A 17272-nucleotide genomic window follows, 5' to 3' on the forward strand; every position below is an offset into this window, starting at 1 on the left:
ATGGCTACTTTTTTATTCATAAATCTCTTGCTTCTCATTCAGCCAGCTTTCCAGATATCAGGTAAGTTGATTACTTTTAAATTCTCTTTTGGAAGTTAAATTTAAATCCATGAAATCTTAAATACAATGAAAACTGATTTAGCATTTCCATTGCATGTAACTATAAATAAGCTGGTGTGGATTGCAATAAATAATAGGAACTCCATTTTGAATGCCATTTACTTCATTCAGTTCATTGTTGCAAAAAATAATTTGTTTTTTCCTTCATAGAAGTCAGTCACATATTATTTATACACCTTAGCAGGCTATTCTTTCAAAGCCCTGGTTGACCTCTGAGATGCAGAATCAAAGGGAATATTTCTCAAATTGTTCTTTTAGGTGGCTGGAGTTTTATACTTATGCAGACATTAGGCTGTTAGACTGCACGGCTGTGTTGTGTGCAGTTTGGATTAGGAGAACACAATTTGGATCAGGTCCATAGCACTAGGGGAGAGGGGATGAAACTTTCCCCCCTGCACCATTCCTTTGATCCAAATCAGCCCCCCTTGAAGCTGGCATTAGCCACAGAGAGGGAACTATGCAGGTACAATTCAAGCACCTGTATGTTTTATCCTGTAGAGCTAAATGCAGCTGGGGAGGGAGTAAATTAGCATGAAGGAAAAGGGTTGACTTTCCCCCTCTATGTGTCTAGTCCAAATTGGCTTTTCCACATTCCGTTTAGCAAAATAAAATCTGGGAGATCCAATCTCAGATCTCCCACATCACGTCGACTTTGGCCCTCAAAGATGTTATGGAAATAATACATAAAAATAATCTTCTGGTGGCTTTGATATTTTAAAAAACCCATTTTATTTATTAAGATTTTATTTGAAATAATCACTTACAATTTTTCAAGAAAAAAGAATACAACATAGCTTAAACGCAAATGTTGAACAAAAACAAAACAATCAAAATCCTATTTATAAAATTAGCTGGAATCCAAATCTAGAACAAGGACATCATAGTGTCCTGGCTGTAAAAGAACCAAATTATGGACCAGCGATAAATAAGGCACAACATAGACAGCATTTGGGAAAGGAAAATAAGTTGAAGAATTAACTGAGAGGCATGTTTTCCTTCTATCTCTGTCTTACTGTAGCTCTGTTCAGACATCTGACGGGACACCTATACCCTTCAGGTGTGTACTGCGATGGAGCCATGCATGCTGGTCCTGCCCCCAAGTCTCTGGGCATATCATCCTCACCTCCCTCAGTTCAGAGCTTGATGTGACAAAACATAGTACTCTGAGGGTGATCAGAAACCATGCTTCTTTAGAGTTCCCTATCATGCTGAGACTTCTAGTCATGTTCAAGTGAACACAAGTAGAACTCCTAAATAGACCTTGTCAGTTCAATATGGCAAGGTCCATACTGAAGGGGACCAGCATGACTGGAGATGTAGGGGCAGTGCCCCAGGACACACTTTAAGCCCCCACACATTCAAGCAAATGCCTGAAGAGGGCTTGGGTCTTATTCTGAATCTTAGTGTCATCCTGTCAGCGTTTGCTGTGGTTCAGCTAGAGCTGGGCCTTGGGAGCAGAGCCCAGGGGCTCCCCAAATTACCAGCTAGAGAGTGGCAGGTGATGGGGGCAGTAACAAGGAGGCCTGGTGTCAGCACCAGAGATGTGAAGGCCTGAAAAAAATGGAACAAATGTGGTGGGGCTGGAAAAAAATTCCAGGTATATTTGGAAAATGGGGGGGGGAATGGGACGTTTTTCCACCATAAGGTTTCTGCATTTCTCCATTTTTTCCTAAGCCTTCACACATACCTATTCAGCACCTGGACCATGCTTTGCTTGTTCTGGTGGACAATCTACACCGGGGAACCCGGCAGGAGGAGTATTTTGCTGTTAGTTCTGCTGAGCTTTTAAAATGGCTTTCAGTACCATTGGGAAAAAAAACGGAGAAAAGAAAATGGAGAAATCCCAGGTGCCTATAGAAAAAGGTATATTGCAGTTCTTTTTTATTGGCCAGACGCATTTCGGAAATATTGATTTCCTTCTTCAGGGGCTACAATAATATATACATACATCACCTTAGTTATTTCATATTACTCCAGAACATGAAGTAATGGTTTCTTGATTTTTATATGAATGTGAGAAGTATTAATTGTGTATAGATTAAAATTGGTTGTGAAGTTTATATAATTTTTATAGCAATTATTTATTTTTGGAGTGTTTGAGATGTTTTATATGTTCTGGAGTAACATGAAATAACTAAGATGATGTATGTATATATTTTTATTGTAGCCCCTGAAGAAGGAAATCAATATTTCCAAAACACATTGGGCCAATATAAAAGAACTACAATAACCCTTTTTCTACATGCACGTGGGATTTCTCCATTTTCTTTTCTCCATTGTTTTTTCCTGCACATATGCCTCCCCTCCTCTTTTTATCTTTCAATACCATTGACCATGATATTCTTCTGAAGCACCTATCTGCGGTGGATTTGGAAGCACTGTTTTATGGTGGCTGCAGTGCTTCTTGAGGGGGTAACCTCAGAAGGTGGTGCTGGAGTACTCCTGTTCAATGCCATGGCCATTAGTCTATGGTATCTCTCAGGTTCCATCTTGACCTCCATGCTATTTAACTATATATGAAACTGCTGGGAGAGGTTGTCCAAAGTTTTGGGATTCGGTGTCACCAGTATGCTGATGATACCAAACTCTGTCTCTCCTTTCCATCTAAATCCAGGGAAGCTGTTCTAGTTCTAAATCAGTGTCTGATGTCAGTAATGGACTGGATGAAGACAAACAAAGTGAACCTTAATTCAGATTCCAGACAAGACAGAGGTGTTCCTGGTCAGCCAAAATGCAGATCAAGGAATAGGAATCTGACCAGTACTGCATGGAGCAACACTTTTTGGGCGGGGGGGGGGGGGGAATAAGACCATCAGGTCCAGGGTCTAAAATGATCTAGCTGCACCACTGAGTGGTTGCCACACGGACGCTCTATGGAAGCTAAGTGGAACTTTCTCACAGTGGCACCTTGATTTCTGTCTCTTAATTTTACAGAGAGTGACAGTTTCCTGATATATAATGAACAACTCAAGCTTTGTGTACAACTTCAAGAATCCCATTCCATCATCCTGGACTACTGCAATAAGGATAATGAGTGGCAACATTTTAAGTGGGCTTCCGATTACCAGATATTGAGCATGGCAGTGAAGCTATGCCTGGCAGTGCCTTCGAAAACAAACCTGGTTCCGGTCACACTCTCCCCCTGTAACAGGACCAGTGAACTCCAGAAATGGGAATGCAGAAATGACACCCTTCTAGCACTCAGAGAAGAAGATCTATTTTTACATCCTGCTGATGCCCGTAAGGGAAATGTTATCCTATCTCAAACATCCACCATGAAGTGTACCTGGAAGGTCTATGGAACAAAAGATAGCTTGTGTTCTAAGGGCTATGAAGGTAAATTTCGGAAGAATATTCTTTCTTTAGATTAAATTATGTGTCTTCTTCAAGTATGTTGAGTGCCCTGTACCCAAGTGATGCTAAATGCATAACTTCAAACCATGTCCATAAAAAGACACAAGTTATAGCAGGTGTTGGAGGTCCTATTTCCTTCAGGACTTCAGCATGCGAGATGTTCCTCCCCTGCTGTGGTTCTTCAACATAGTAGCAGTTATTTTGTTCTCTTTAAACATTAAAAGCAGAATCCAGACAAATGCAAGATATTTGAAGTCCCAATGGGACTTCAGTGGGAAACCATTAACAAGGAAACTCAAATAAATGTAGAAGCATGCAATCCTATGATGAATTATGTTATGGAAGGAGTGTCCATTCCTGAAAGTCAAATGCTGGTACCTGGGTTTGGGCTCAAAGTAGACCTGTGGGATCAAGGGATGGTATCCAGGAGGGTCAGGGACAAAGTCTGGTGGGGTCAGGGCAGTCCCCAGGACCTGAAGGCAGAGCCCATTATTAAAGGAACAGAGTTCATAAGCCCAGGGGCAGAACTGCTTCCAGCACTGATGTGAACATGGAAGCACATGAGTGTGACACGCACACACAGGCTGTTTACATCAGAGCACACATGAAGCTTTGGACTGAGGGCTTCATCTGTAGCATTTCTGCTTTACTGTTCTCACCTTAATACTTTTCAGAATTATTCCACCCTTAAATATTGATTTAATTTTCCCTTTAGCTCTGTTTACCTTACATGGCAATGCCTTCGGAGCCCCCTGTGTATTCCCATTCAAGTATATGAACAAGCTGCATGCTAAATGCATAAGAGATGATGATGAAAATGGACGACTTTGGTGTGGAACAACTGGAGATGTGGACAAAGACTCTTTAACTGGATATTGTCCAGTAAAAGGTAAACTCTTTACAAGGTTTTGTTTAAGCCTTCACTTTGCCATCACATACTTGCTACTTAGGGAAATATTTCTCGTGTGTGTGTGTGTGTGTGTGTGTATACACACACAGAAAAGGGAAGTGGTCGTCATTGTCTCTTTCGTAAAGCTTGTACAACTAAAGTTTTAATGCTTTAACTTCTGTAACCTGGCCAGAGAGCTTTGGCTATGGGGTGGTATAGAAATGTAAATAGTACTACTACTACTAATGCACAGAGTGGGGAAAAAAAAACTTTGCCCAGTGAATCGGAACAAAATGAATATCAGAAATCTGTTGGTTATGGGTGCCAGGGCCCTGCAGGACCATGCCTACAGGCAATCAGTTGGAAGGACCAGAGATAAGTATGTAATTCAGGTAGGATTAGATGAATCAGTGTATTTCTAGTCAGTTTTGTATGTATTTGATCATTTCTGCTGCAGTTATATAGGGCCAGATAATGCCTGCCAAGAGGTTAAAAAAAACCCTTCACTACTTAGAATGATACAGGGATGTTTCAGGAGGAAAGAAAGTAAATAGGACACATTTTCTTAAACTGCTCTCCAGACCCCACACCTCCCCCAATATATTGAATACCATGATGAGCTTCCAAGGCTTCTCTCCTGAACCTGAGCCTTTTAACACTGTAGGTCAGTTCATATGTTACAGTAAGCCACCATGGATTAATTCAGCTGTGGACTCTGAGACATACGCCGGAAACCATTTTGAATATGCAAGCTGTGGTGGGGGTCATCATGGGTTATTTGAGGGTTACACAACTGTCCGATAACTTATGGGTTATTTTAGGCTTATCCACAGGTTTAACCCTCAAATAACACATGAAACCCAGGTTTGCACAATACGACAAGCTGCGGCATGTCCCCACCATGGCTTGCATATACAAACTAGCAGACAGCAAACATCTCAGAGCCACACAGGTGAATTAATCCATGGTGGCTTATCATGACATGTCTATGTAGCACAGCAGGGTAAGGCTGCAGGAGGTTGTGAAAGAAAGAATGGTGTCATATTTTCCCACCTCTTGGAAACAATCACCTCCTCCCTGGGAGTTTCAGACACCACTGCCTGGCTCTAGTTCCCTAGTGGCTAGAACCCTGAACAGGAACACTCATCTTAAGCACAGGAACGTTTTGTTGCAGGAATCCACTTTTGTATGTTGCTTTGGAAGAGGAACCTCTATCGAAGTTCTATAGCAGAAGTATTTCTTGAGTGTTCAGTAGCCCCGATAGTGGGGTTCAAAACCAAAACAGCTGAAGAGAATGGTATGAACAGAAACATAGTATATTTGTTAGCTTGTAGATGGGGAAGTGATGAAGCAACCAAGGACCTCTATAAAACAAGGACTGCTATAAAACATTCAGTACTACAGTTCATAGCTAGCAAGTTCCTAAGTAAACGGTTACTCTGAAATGTATAAGATGTTTCCTTCTCTTATATCATTATACATTAGCTACTCAATATAGTTATTTTACATAAAAAGAAATATGATCCACCATAAGGAATCTGTCTTTATACTCCCTCAAAGTCTTTAAGGGCACAATCCTATGGGGATAGGCGGCCGCCTCCGACCTCAGTGACTGCCTATCCAATGCAGGGCAGTAGAAGCACAAAGGGGATCGTTCCCTCCGCACTTCTCCTGCCCTGCATTTGCGGCTAGACAGCCGATTTCGGCTGTCTAGCTGCATGAAGGCGGGCAGAGTGGGGTAGGAGCCTGCCGGACAACACATAGGATGTGTCAGACTGGTATTTTCACCTTCCCCACCCCAGAACACCCCATTTTGGCTGCTCCACACTCCTCTTCTGAGCACGGAGCTCAGAAGAGCCTATGAGGAGCCTATGAGGCAACACGGAAGTGCAGAGGTGGGGGAGTCCGGTTTTCTGGGAACCAACCTCAGAGCATTGGCTCTGAGGTTGGTTCCCAGAAAACTACATATCCTATGGCTGTCTAGCCACTGACTAGCAGCCATAGGATTGCTCCCTAAGCTCTAAACCGGGGTAGACAGCAGGAGTTGGATAAATGAGATTAGATTAACAGGTTGAAAGTGAATCCAGTCAAGAAGAATGGTATGGATGAGAATCCTAAGACTTGGTAAATAAGCGTAAAGATGCATAGGTCTGGGTTGCAGAAAATGTCCTATCTAAATACACTGGAGTTGCATATGTAGGGAAGAGCAGCCAGAGAGAAGTTAACCAAGGAGGGAAAGACATGTGCTGTTTTGCTCTGGTTATCATGGTAACTAGATAACTCAGATGGGGAAGGCCCATTAAGCTAAAAATATCAGCTGTGAGAAAGCTGAGAGGGCTCTGGATGAGTGGAAGAAAACATTTCAGCCACAGGAGATGCTGGGGGGGGGGGCAGGCGGGGGGGCAATCCTCCCCATCAAGTATTTCACTCCCCACCTCCCCCGTGTTTAGCACAAGAGTGTTTATGTGAAATATCCCATTATTTCTCTTTCAGAAAGATATCATATGGGACCAATCTACAGAGTCCTCCACCCCAGTTCTTTTTATTGTGTGCCACTGACTTTCGCTAGGACACTGAGATGAGACATATAGCTGCATGGGTGCCAAGTGTCCCTTTTTTCTGACACCAGTCCCTGTTTTTGCCTGTTGTTGTTGTTGTCTTTTAATAATGTGTGGGCACCTGGCCTACCCTGTGCCCTTAAGCTAGTCTGCTGCCTTCAGGTGTGGTGGGGGATGCTGTCCTGTCTTGAAGACAGTTCACCAGTGTTGAAGAAAGGTTCTCACTGCCAGTCTGGTTACTGGCAGTGAGAACTTTTGCCCAGGGAATGGGGGAGGGCATCATTTTGTCCTGCTCTAGATTGAGTGTTGGCTGTTTGTAAGCAAATACAGAGAGCAATGCAATAGAATAGTCAAGCTGGCAAGCAAATGGTCAAGCACACAGGTTTCACTCCAAGGAGGTTTCGCCTAAGGGCATTTCTACACCAGCCTAAAATCCTTCATTTAAAAGAGGGCTTTCTGCTTCCATTTTAAATGCAGGATCACAACTCACTCCCTTTACACACACTTCCTTTTCCCTCTCCCCTTCCCTCCTCCCCATACCTGAGTCTTCCATTATCTTTCATTGATCTCTCTCCTCCTCTTGCCGCTTTAACTCTTTTTATGGAGGAAACTAAAGCGGAACACAATGGGGTAACTTGATAGCTCATTATCTGCTATCTACTTAAAAATGGAACAAAGGGCATTTAGTGCAGGAGACATCCTGGAGGGTCACAGCATCATGTAAAGAGCCAACAAACTTCCATGAAGGAACAATCTCAATCGCAGGATAAAACCGCTGTGTGAGGGGTCCCTAAGGCAGGAGTGGTCCAAATCCAGGCAGAGATCAGAACACAGTCAGTCAGTTAAGCAACGAGGATCAGGCAGCAGCAGGCATGATCAAGGTAACAACCAAGAGATCAAACACAGTAAATCAGTCAGGTACATTACACAGTCCAGAAGGTCAGTAAACAGAGCATCGATCACAGGGCACAATTCAGTAGGCGAGGCACATGGCAGAGGCTGGATGGACCAAGTTGTTCCAACACTGGCTGGGTTTCTAGTGCAGGCTTTTAAGCCCAAAGCCTGCTGGACCCCACCCAGAGCTCAGCTGCAATCAGAGCTCCCTTTCCAGAGCCTAGTCCTGAGGAGTCCCTTTCTCCTGAGGATACCTTTTCTGGAGGCGAGCACTCCTTCGTAAAGGACCCTACTAGCCTGTCACTTGAGGCAGCAATGCTTCCGGGGATCAGGGAGTGGCTCAGCCTCTGCCTTAGAGGCAGAGTCCCTTTCTTCTGACAGGGATGGCCCTGCAACCACTTCCCCCGAGGGTTCAGGCTCCTGTGGGTCTGGTGGCAGTCCCTGGTCTGGAGTACCCTGGGCTTCTGGGGCTTCCTCTGAGGAGGAGGACTCATCCAGTTGTGGCATGACTCATTTTCTCCTTCCCCTCAGGCAGCAAAATGTCTTGGGTTGACCCTTTTTATTGCTACATCTCTGAGTGAAGATCTATCTATCTGCCAGTTTTTGGGCAAACCTCATGAAGAAGTTTACATTTCAAAAATAAAGCAATAAGCATCAATGAAAGATAAATAAACATACAAAAAAGACAAACAACTTGGAATGGGCACTTTTTGAAAGCCAGATCTTTTCATGCTGCATTCTTAAATCAGGTTCTTTCTTCCTTCCCTCAGGCCAACATAGTTCTTCAGTAGTTTTAGCCAGAAAATTTGGGGATGGAGGAGCCACCTTATGTCAAGATGCATCTTGACTCTAGCACAGTTTAAGGCTGTTTCTACGCAAGGCATTTATTGTGCACTCATGATTGGCCACTCACGGAAGTTTGCAGGTCCTTTGCACAACATTGTTAACCTCCAGGATGTTTCCTGTAGTTTTTCCCAGTTATCCTATCTTTAAAAAGATTGGAGATAAGCTGGAATATAAAAACCTCACACCATTTCCGCAGTGTGTAGTGCCAACGTATGCAATAATCCCTCCACTAGATGGCACTGTTTCATTGAAAAATATAGAAAGCCCTGGTAAGGCTGCTGAGAAAGGGCATTTTCAATTCCACATCGCCACATTTGTCGTCTAAAGGAGCCCATCCTAATCATGCCACAGAAATGGAAGCGAAATGCTCCGGTAGGGCTGTAGGATTTTCTGTTAATGTAGAGACACGTTAGGTTTGGGCCACCTAAGAAGTATCACTCTCATATGAGCCCAGCCCACCCACTTATTAAGATTGGCTGGGTTCTTTAATGGTGTGATTGTGTTTCATTGGTTTTGTACCTGCTTTGGGATTATATTATAATGAAAAGCAGGTAATAAACTGTACAAATAAATAGAATTGTATACAGGCTGCATTTAATGTGTGTATTTTATGGATGTTTCTGTGGTATGATTGATATTATTACATAGCTATCATGTTTAATACTTACTCACAATATAAAATATAGCACACAAAAAAAAGATAAGATAGCCCTATCGAGAATTTACTTATATCAAGGGATGCTCAGACAGGGAAGGATCCAACGGTGTGTCGCACTAGCACAAATGACATTGCACTAGTATGAACCAACTCCAGCACAATGTCAATAGTGCTTTGCTAGCATGATGGGTTTCCCAGAAACTTGTGCTGGCAAACACTGTGGATGTTGCACTAGAGTTGGTTTACATTAGCACAACTTCATTTGCACTAACAGTAGCACACATTTGGATCTTTGCCATAACCAGGAAGCAGTAGGGACATGCTGCGGGCCCCACCAGGCTGTGCGGTTTCCCCTGATATGCACTAATGAGGTGTGAATGGTTTTGGCAGGGAAGCCTATGTGCATTGTGCTGACCCTTGGTTGTGTGAGTTCCCTTTCATGCGTATAGGGCGTGAAACGGACTTCTGTGTTTCTGCAAACTGCTTTAGATATTCCTTAGAAATGTGGGGTCTAGATGATCAAATTACCAAATATATTTCAAATGTGGTTTAGCTTCACCACAGGTGAGTTCATGATTTGACACTAATGTTAACAATGCTTACAGGTGACCAAGAGGAATTCTTCTGGACCAGAAACCATTGGACAGGAGATCTCTACCAGATCAATACCCAGTCAGCTCTAACATGGTACCAAGCGAGAAAAAGTTGTCAGCAACAGAATGCAGAATTATTGAGCATTGGAGAACTACATGAACAAACATACCTGACAGGTATAACATAACAAAGTGTACCTAAAAATGTGATCTTTATCTTAAGACATTCTTCCCAGAAGAAATATTGTCTCAAATGTAGCAGGTATTAATCTGGGTCAAATAACTTTCAAATAATCTAAGTGTGGATTATCCACTGCATATAGGGTTGCCAAATCTTCTGGAAGGTCCCCTACACCTTTAGGTATGACAAGTTGTATGACAAGCAGAAATACATGGGTTGAAGCTCATGAATCACTTCATTTGCATGCTGGAGGAAAAGCTTCATCTGATTAATTTTTGCTTCATACAAGCCATAAAAGTTACAAGAATCATGCCACAAGAAAAACTGACAACCCTAACTAAAGGCTACCTTTTCTACTTTATTTTGTGTTGTTTCTAGCTATGTAATGTGATCCAATTGATTTCCTTTCCCTAAACAGGCCTAACAACTATTATTGAGACTGACTACTGGATTGGTCTTAACAATCTGGATTTTGAAAGTGGATGGCAATGGATTTGCAACCATCCTTTAAGATATTTAAATTGGGCTCCAGGTGAGTGAACATCTATAAGCTAATAACTGAAAGCCATTTAATATTTACTCGAAAATGCAAAACACTTGAGGCTAGAGTATTTGAAAACCCAGTGGATACTACCTAAAGGAGTTCATTTTAAACATGCTTAGATGGCATTTAAAAACTTTTGTAGCCTTCTTGTAATGATTAAACTGTATCTAATGTTTGACATTTAATCAACACTTGTTTCTAGAAGTGTGCTGCAATTTCTTTTATCAAGTATACTAAAAAAGCCCTTTTGATTCTGAGAAGAACATCTGCCAGTTTTTAAAACCTGTATGGTTCCTTCTGATTTTTAAAAGCAGAAACCAGTTTGGGCTTATTTTTGTGTTTAAAGTACTGCTATGCTAAAACAGGATGTTTCATTTGTCTCACTTTTTTTTTTTAAAAGGTAGCCCATCTCCGGAAACAGAAAAAATCTGTGGATCAATGGAGTCTCAGAGTGGCAAATGGGAGAATACAAAGTGTGATGAGAAACTTGGATACATTTGCAAAAAAGAAAACTCTTCATTAGATGCTTCTGTTATCCCTTCAGGTAGGATAGGAAACTGGAAATGAAATTTCCGTATATAAACATTATATAACTTATATGGATAACTTATAACATTTTTACATAGTCCCAGAGTGCAAGGTTTTGATATTAGTAGCTATATATAAAATGTGAAACAATTTATTAGGACTAATTGAGAGTATCTTGCTAGTGACATGGAATGGGAGAATCTGGCAGGAACACTTTTATGTATTTATTTTTTATTGCATTTCTATACTGCCCAATAGCCAAAGCTCTCTGGGCTGTTCACAACAATTAAAACCATAAAATACAACATGGTAAGATACAATACAAAAGTTTAAAAGTTTAAAACTACAGTATAAAATAAAAATTAAAAATGAAATAAAACCTAGTGGCAATACAAAGCTTTAAAATACAGTTACAGATTTAAAACAACAGAAACTGAAAGACTAAAATGCCTGGGAAAATAAGGTCTTCACCTGGCACCTAAAAGAGCACAATGTAGGTGCCAGGCGAGCCTCTCTGGTAAGCTCATTCTACAACTGGGATGCCACAACAGAAAAGACCTTTTTCTTAACTGCCACCCACCTCACTGCCTTTGGCAGGGGATCCTGGAAAAGGACCACTGAGGATGATCTTAGGGTCTGGGTGGGTATATATGGTGGGAGATGATCTGTTCAGGTAACCTGGTTCCAAACCATTTACGGAACAATCCTAAGTAGATAGGCGGCCACCTCTGACCTCGGAGGCGACCACCTATCCAAAGCAAGGCAGGAGAGGCATGGGGGGATTGTTCCTTCCACGCCTCTCCTGCCTTGCTCTTTTTTGCTAGACAGCCATTTTCGGCTGTCTAGCGGTGGGGGGGGGGGGCAACCAGGGAAGGAAGCTGCACATAGGATGTTTCGACAGGCAGCTCCACTCTCCCCACCCCAGAACGTCCCCCAGCCCTGCCCTTTTTCAGTTGCTCTGTGTTGGTCTTCCTAGCATGGAGGACAGGGATTCTCCGCGCTGCTTTGGAGGCAGTGTGGACAAGGGGGGAAGTTAGATTTCCGAGAACTGACCATAGGATTGTTCCCCTAGACTTCTAAAATATATGTCAATACAGATCTCATTCCTTGGCATAGTCTGAAGTCATATGTTGCAGCATCCTGGCTGAAACTAAGCAGGCCAGTGTGTCTGGATGGGAGATTGCCTGAGAACCCTATGTATACCCCTACATTTCTATCATGGAAGAAAGGTGAAACATAGATATAATAAAAAATAAATATATCTGGACAGGACTACAACAATTGAGGGTCTTTTCCCTATACACAACTTTGCAATTTTGTTTTATTGCATTTTATATAAAGCACTGTGAACCTAGTAAAACTGATTCTTATGTACAAGGCTATTATCTGCATTTCTTCCCATTTCTGCTTTATACGTTTTTAGGATTGCAGCCAAAATTTATTTAAAGAAATAATCTGCTGTAAATTTGTACAAAAATAAGAGAGGAGCTTTGGGAGGAAGCAGCAACCAGATAGCTAAAAGTCATGCCAACAATCATGTGCTATAAAGAAGCATTCATAATTTCAGAATGCTAAGGTTTCTTATCCACAATAAAAAAGGATGTGTGTGTGTGTGTGTGTGTGTGTCTGTCACCACCATAGCTCCAAGACTGTGAAACCTAGACACCTGAAACTTGGCATGCGTGCTAAGGGAATGGTAGGAGTGTGCACCTTGGGGTTATTTTGTTTTTTAAATGCATTGATTCATTTTGATTAATTTTGCATTTATCCGTGTGGTTGAAGTCTGCAGTATATCTCTAACCACTAGAAGCAGACTTTCCTAACCAGCACATAGTGAGATGATGGGTAAATCATCCAACTATCTTGTTTCTCTTACCTGAACAGGTGTGTCTGTGACCCACCTGACCAAGACAGAAAACAGCGGCTATATGGACAGACCCCACCCAGCAACAGATTTATAAATCCCAGCTGAGTGTTTTGGGCTTCAAGAATCAATACAATTTATAGATTGTGGTTCCTGAAGCATCTCTCAAGCCATTTAACACCAAGTGGGACCACAAAATATATATTTATTGCTCAAACAGTAGCAAATAATAACATTTTGGAATAATGAAATAAGCAAGACACACCTTCAAATAAAACACAATTAGGGTGATTAGAGGCATAATAGAAATAGTGGCTAGGATATTTGTTAGTAAAATTAAAGTTCTATTCCTCTCAATCAACAAAGCAGGCATTATTGATATCTTATAGTTACCTGTCTGGCAGGCATGATTGGCAGAGCTTAGGTAATATTGTTTGGTAAGTTTCTCATTCTCATAGGATGTTTCTGCTCAACCAAGCCAAAATCTTACTATCTGTAACAAACTAACTAGCATTAGTTCTAGCTCCTTATCTAAAACAAACATCTATGGATGTTGACTCAAACAGGAGCTTCAGGCCTAGTCATAGCTGCTGCACACAGCTTCTGTACATAACTTGAAGAGAGCTTTTCTTAACATAGTCAGGTTTACAGCTGACTTCAGAAGCACATTTGTGAAGGTCCCTCTTCTAAATAAGAAGGGTTTTGCTTCCAAGAACCAACCCAAACTCCTTTGCCCGAGTTCCAAAAATACATTTAGCACTCAAAGTTAGCTCATGATAGAACTAATCACTTGTACAAAATACAATAAATTGTTGTCAATCTCAAACATTAGAATGCATATGCCATCACAATAGCTTTGCAGTCAATACAATTTGAAGCCCAGGGAGATTAGTAGGCCGAGAGACAGAGTAACTCGCTAACTCACAGAGTAACTCACAGAGTAAGCTCCCTCCCCACTGCTATGCGGCAGCCCCCTCCCCACCAGGGGAATGGAGTGGACAGAGAGACCCCTCCAGAACTTTTCAGTCACAAGGTGCAGACTTCCCTAACCAGTGCATAGTTTTGTAGTCAATTCAGTTTGCACCCAGAAGAGATTAGTAGGCCAAGGGACACAGTTAAGGGCTGAATCTACACATAGCAGTTATACTGTTATACCGTTATCATAACTATTGGTGCACATTGGTGTCATGTGTACCAATAGTTATGATAACAGTATAGCTGCTATGTGTAGATTCAGCCATATGCCTGACCCTTCTCTGCTACTCCCTTGGGGAAATGGTGTGGGCAAACCCCTCCCTTAAGAGACTACAGGGGTGCACCATAGCAGAGGGCTATACTTAGGGGGGTATGGCCTCATTAAGATGGGAAGGTCACAATATTTCCACTTCTTTGACAGCTGTGTAGTTTTGCTTGAAGGCTTCAAAGGACAGAGTTATATGTCTGTTCCCTCTCCCCTGATGTGGGGTAGTCTCCCCCTCAGGAGAATGGGGTGGAAAGATCTCTCCCTTAGGGGCACTAGAGGGGTGCACCATAGCAGGGGCCATGCCTGGGGATGTCAACAGGTATGGCTTCATTCATAGAAAGAGGGCAAATGCGTCCAACTCTGACAGCTGCATAAATTTGCTTACAGCCTTTGTTTTATCAGTGTAACGGCTATTCCCACCCGTGCAAAGCCAGGTCCGTTTGCTAGTAGGATATAAAGGACATGTGTTATTTTAGAACTTGCCTGGTCCGTGAAAAATATGTTTTGACTACAATAATTGTTGGTGATCCTATAGGCAATAGTATCCTCATGGAATAGAACAATTTATCCTTCTTAATACTGATTGCCAGATTAGTCTCTGGAAAATTCTGAGTATTTTAATTGAAGAATTTAGTCAGTTACATCAAAATGGCAGATCAAGAATTTTTTAAAAAATGTTTCCATTCATGCTGTTTTAAGTAGTATTGTTCTTCTTTTTTTTAGATGACCTTACACCTGTTAAATGTCTTGATGGCTGGGTTGCATATGCAGGCCATTGTTACCGTCTTCACAGAGGCCCCAAGACATGGAAGGCTGCATTAATGTCCTGTCGAAAGGATGGTGGAGATTTAATAAGTATACACAACATTGAAGAATACAGCTTTGTCATCTCTCAAATTGGCTACAGTAAGTATATCCCCAAAGGTCTGTCTCCTCTGGCTTTAGAGTGTGAGTGAGAGTATATTTGGAAACTTCTGCTTTCTTATAGTAATATTTATCACAACACAAATGAATTTCTTAATTACAGCAAGAACACATTCCTGAATAGAATCTGCATTCCTACTGAATTAGGAATGGATTTGAGAGTTAAAAACACTGAGGTGTGCTTTCCAAACCCCAGTTATAAGTGGCACACTTTAGAGTCTATGGTGTATGCACTGTCCTCAGTGGCTGATGAAAAGCATCATGGAAGAAAGATACATTCTGATGTAGTGCGTATGACGTACAAATGAGTCAAATGTGTGAAATGAAATTGGCTATTAGATGCTGCTCAGTTGTAGAAATAATGCAAAAGTACACCTTTCTCAGAATATTTTGGTGATCATTTCAGCATGGACAGTCCCCAATAAGTACATGAGCATGTCTAATTGGACTGCAGCTACAAATTGTCATCTACTTCTACATCTGTTCAGCATGTGGGCTCTTTAGAACTGAGTCTGGGAGCAAATAAAAAACATGTATTTATGTTCTTAGAACCAACAGATCTTCTGTGGATAGGACTGAATGACCAGAAGACTCCAATGTATTTTGAATGGAGTGATGGTACTACAGTGAGATTTACCAAGTGGCAACAAGGAGAACCTACACACATAAATAATGTGCAAGAAGACTGTGTTATCATGAGTGGGGAGGTAAAAATAAGGAATTCCTATCTTTCTAATAAATATGTATTTCCCCTGAATTCTGTCTGGTCTAAAAAGTAAGATTTGTGTAGACAACCTGTTAAAAACATATTTTCCCATGTAATAATTTCCTCTTTAGATAATCAGCCCAATCTATGCAGAGTTAAGCATGCCTACACAGCCATAGAAGTCAACAGACTTAACTCATCGAACACAGCATAGGATTGCAGCCATATAATCAGTGGTTTTGCCTAAGAAAAAGTAGTTTTTTAATTTCAGCATTTGTTGTCCAATCTGATGGATGTGTACTCAGAAATATGTCCTACCATGTTCAATGAAGCTTCCTGTACAGGGAGCGTGCATAAGATCTCAGCCTTTATTTATCAATTGAGGAACAAACATTCATTGAGGCATACTAAATAACTGATACTGATCAAATACTTTGAGGGCTGTGTGTATGTTGTAATTCTGTGACACCATATGGAAGTGAAAATTTGCTATTGGAATTCACCTTCTTGAGAATCTCACATTTGAACGGAAGTTACTTTCTAGCATATATGAGTATACCTGCTGGGTCCTGCTGAAATCTCAGAAGCCAGATGAATTGGTGAACAAGATTTCCAGTCTCTGGTGGTGGGGCTTCAGTTCCTTGCATGGCCATTTGTTCCTTCCCATGTTTACAAAAACAAAACTAAATTATGTAATTAGTAAAACTGAATTGCAGAATAAAATTTGCAACTACAAGAAAAATCGTAATGATCTTTATAATTTATATATAATCTTTATTTTTGTAAGGATAAGAGATTTGAAATTTTATATTTTAAAATGTTACATGTGTGAATTGGGCTATGTCAGCCTTAATTTCTCAAATTGGGTTAGTGATGGATTTTCAAATGCTTCAGTTTCCTGTATTGAGATAAATTCACACTCTCTCTGTATATATAGCAGTATAATGCTTAGGCTGTAGATTTCAGACAAAAGAAAATGTAACAGGCATTTTTTTGCAATTGTCCATCTCATCAAGCTTTGCATCTACACATCAAGCATTGCAAAAACCATTAAATGTAAATATGGTGGATCCTTTTTCACTGATATTTATATTTCTTCCCCTTTCTTTCCCTAGAATGGATATTGGGCGGATTATTTCTGTGAAGAGGAACTTGGTTATATTTGCAAAAAAGAACCTTTGGCATCTGTTGCTGAAGAAGCTGAAACTGCTGATCCAAAATGCCCAAAAGTAAGTCTAAAGTAAAGTGTGAAGAAGTTTATATGTGAGGCCAATAAAGCATTGGCTTCACACAGTTAATTTTTACGTTAAAGAAAAATATCAAGATGTCAGTCATCTATATTCTTAAAAGCTTGCAATTTGCCCTTTAAT

General features: G+C 41.1%; 1 protein-coding gene across 1 annotated transcript in view; it reads left to right on the forward strand.

Moving 5' to 3' along the window:
- The window catches only part of LOC146345055 (macrophage mannose receptor 1-like), a 75563-nt gene continuing 58291 nt past the window's right edge, over positions 1-17272 (forward strand). Inside the window, exons 1-9 of the mRNA XM_084859829.1 lie at positions 1-61; positions 3055-3456; positions 4190-4363; positions 9925-10089; positions 10512-10625; positions 11038-11181; positions 14996-15178; positions 15746-15903; positions 17018-17131. Of these exons, the coding sequence (XP_084715955.1) occupies positions 1-61; positions 3055-3456; positions 4190-4363; positions 9925-10089; positions 10512-10625; positions 11038-11181; positions 14996-15178; positions 15746-15903; positions 17018-17131 (1515 nt within the window). The remainder of the gene's footprint in view (positions 62-3054; positions 3457-4189; positions 4364-9924; positions 10090-10511; positions 10626-11037; positions 11182-14995; positions 15179-15745; positions 15904-17017; positions 17132-17272) is intronic.

This window comes from Heloderma suspectum, chromosome 5 (genome assembly GCF_057233095.1).
Source record: "Heloderma suspectum isolate Gila_16-S chromosome 5, 16-S_ref, whole genome shotgun sequence".
NCBI classification, from domain to species: Eukaryota; Metazoa; Chordata; class Lepidosauria; order Squamata; family Helodermatidae; genus Heloderma; species Heloderma suspectum.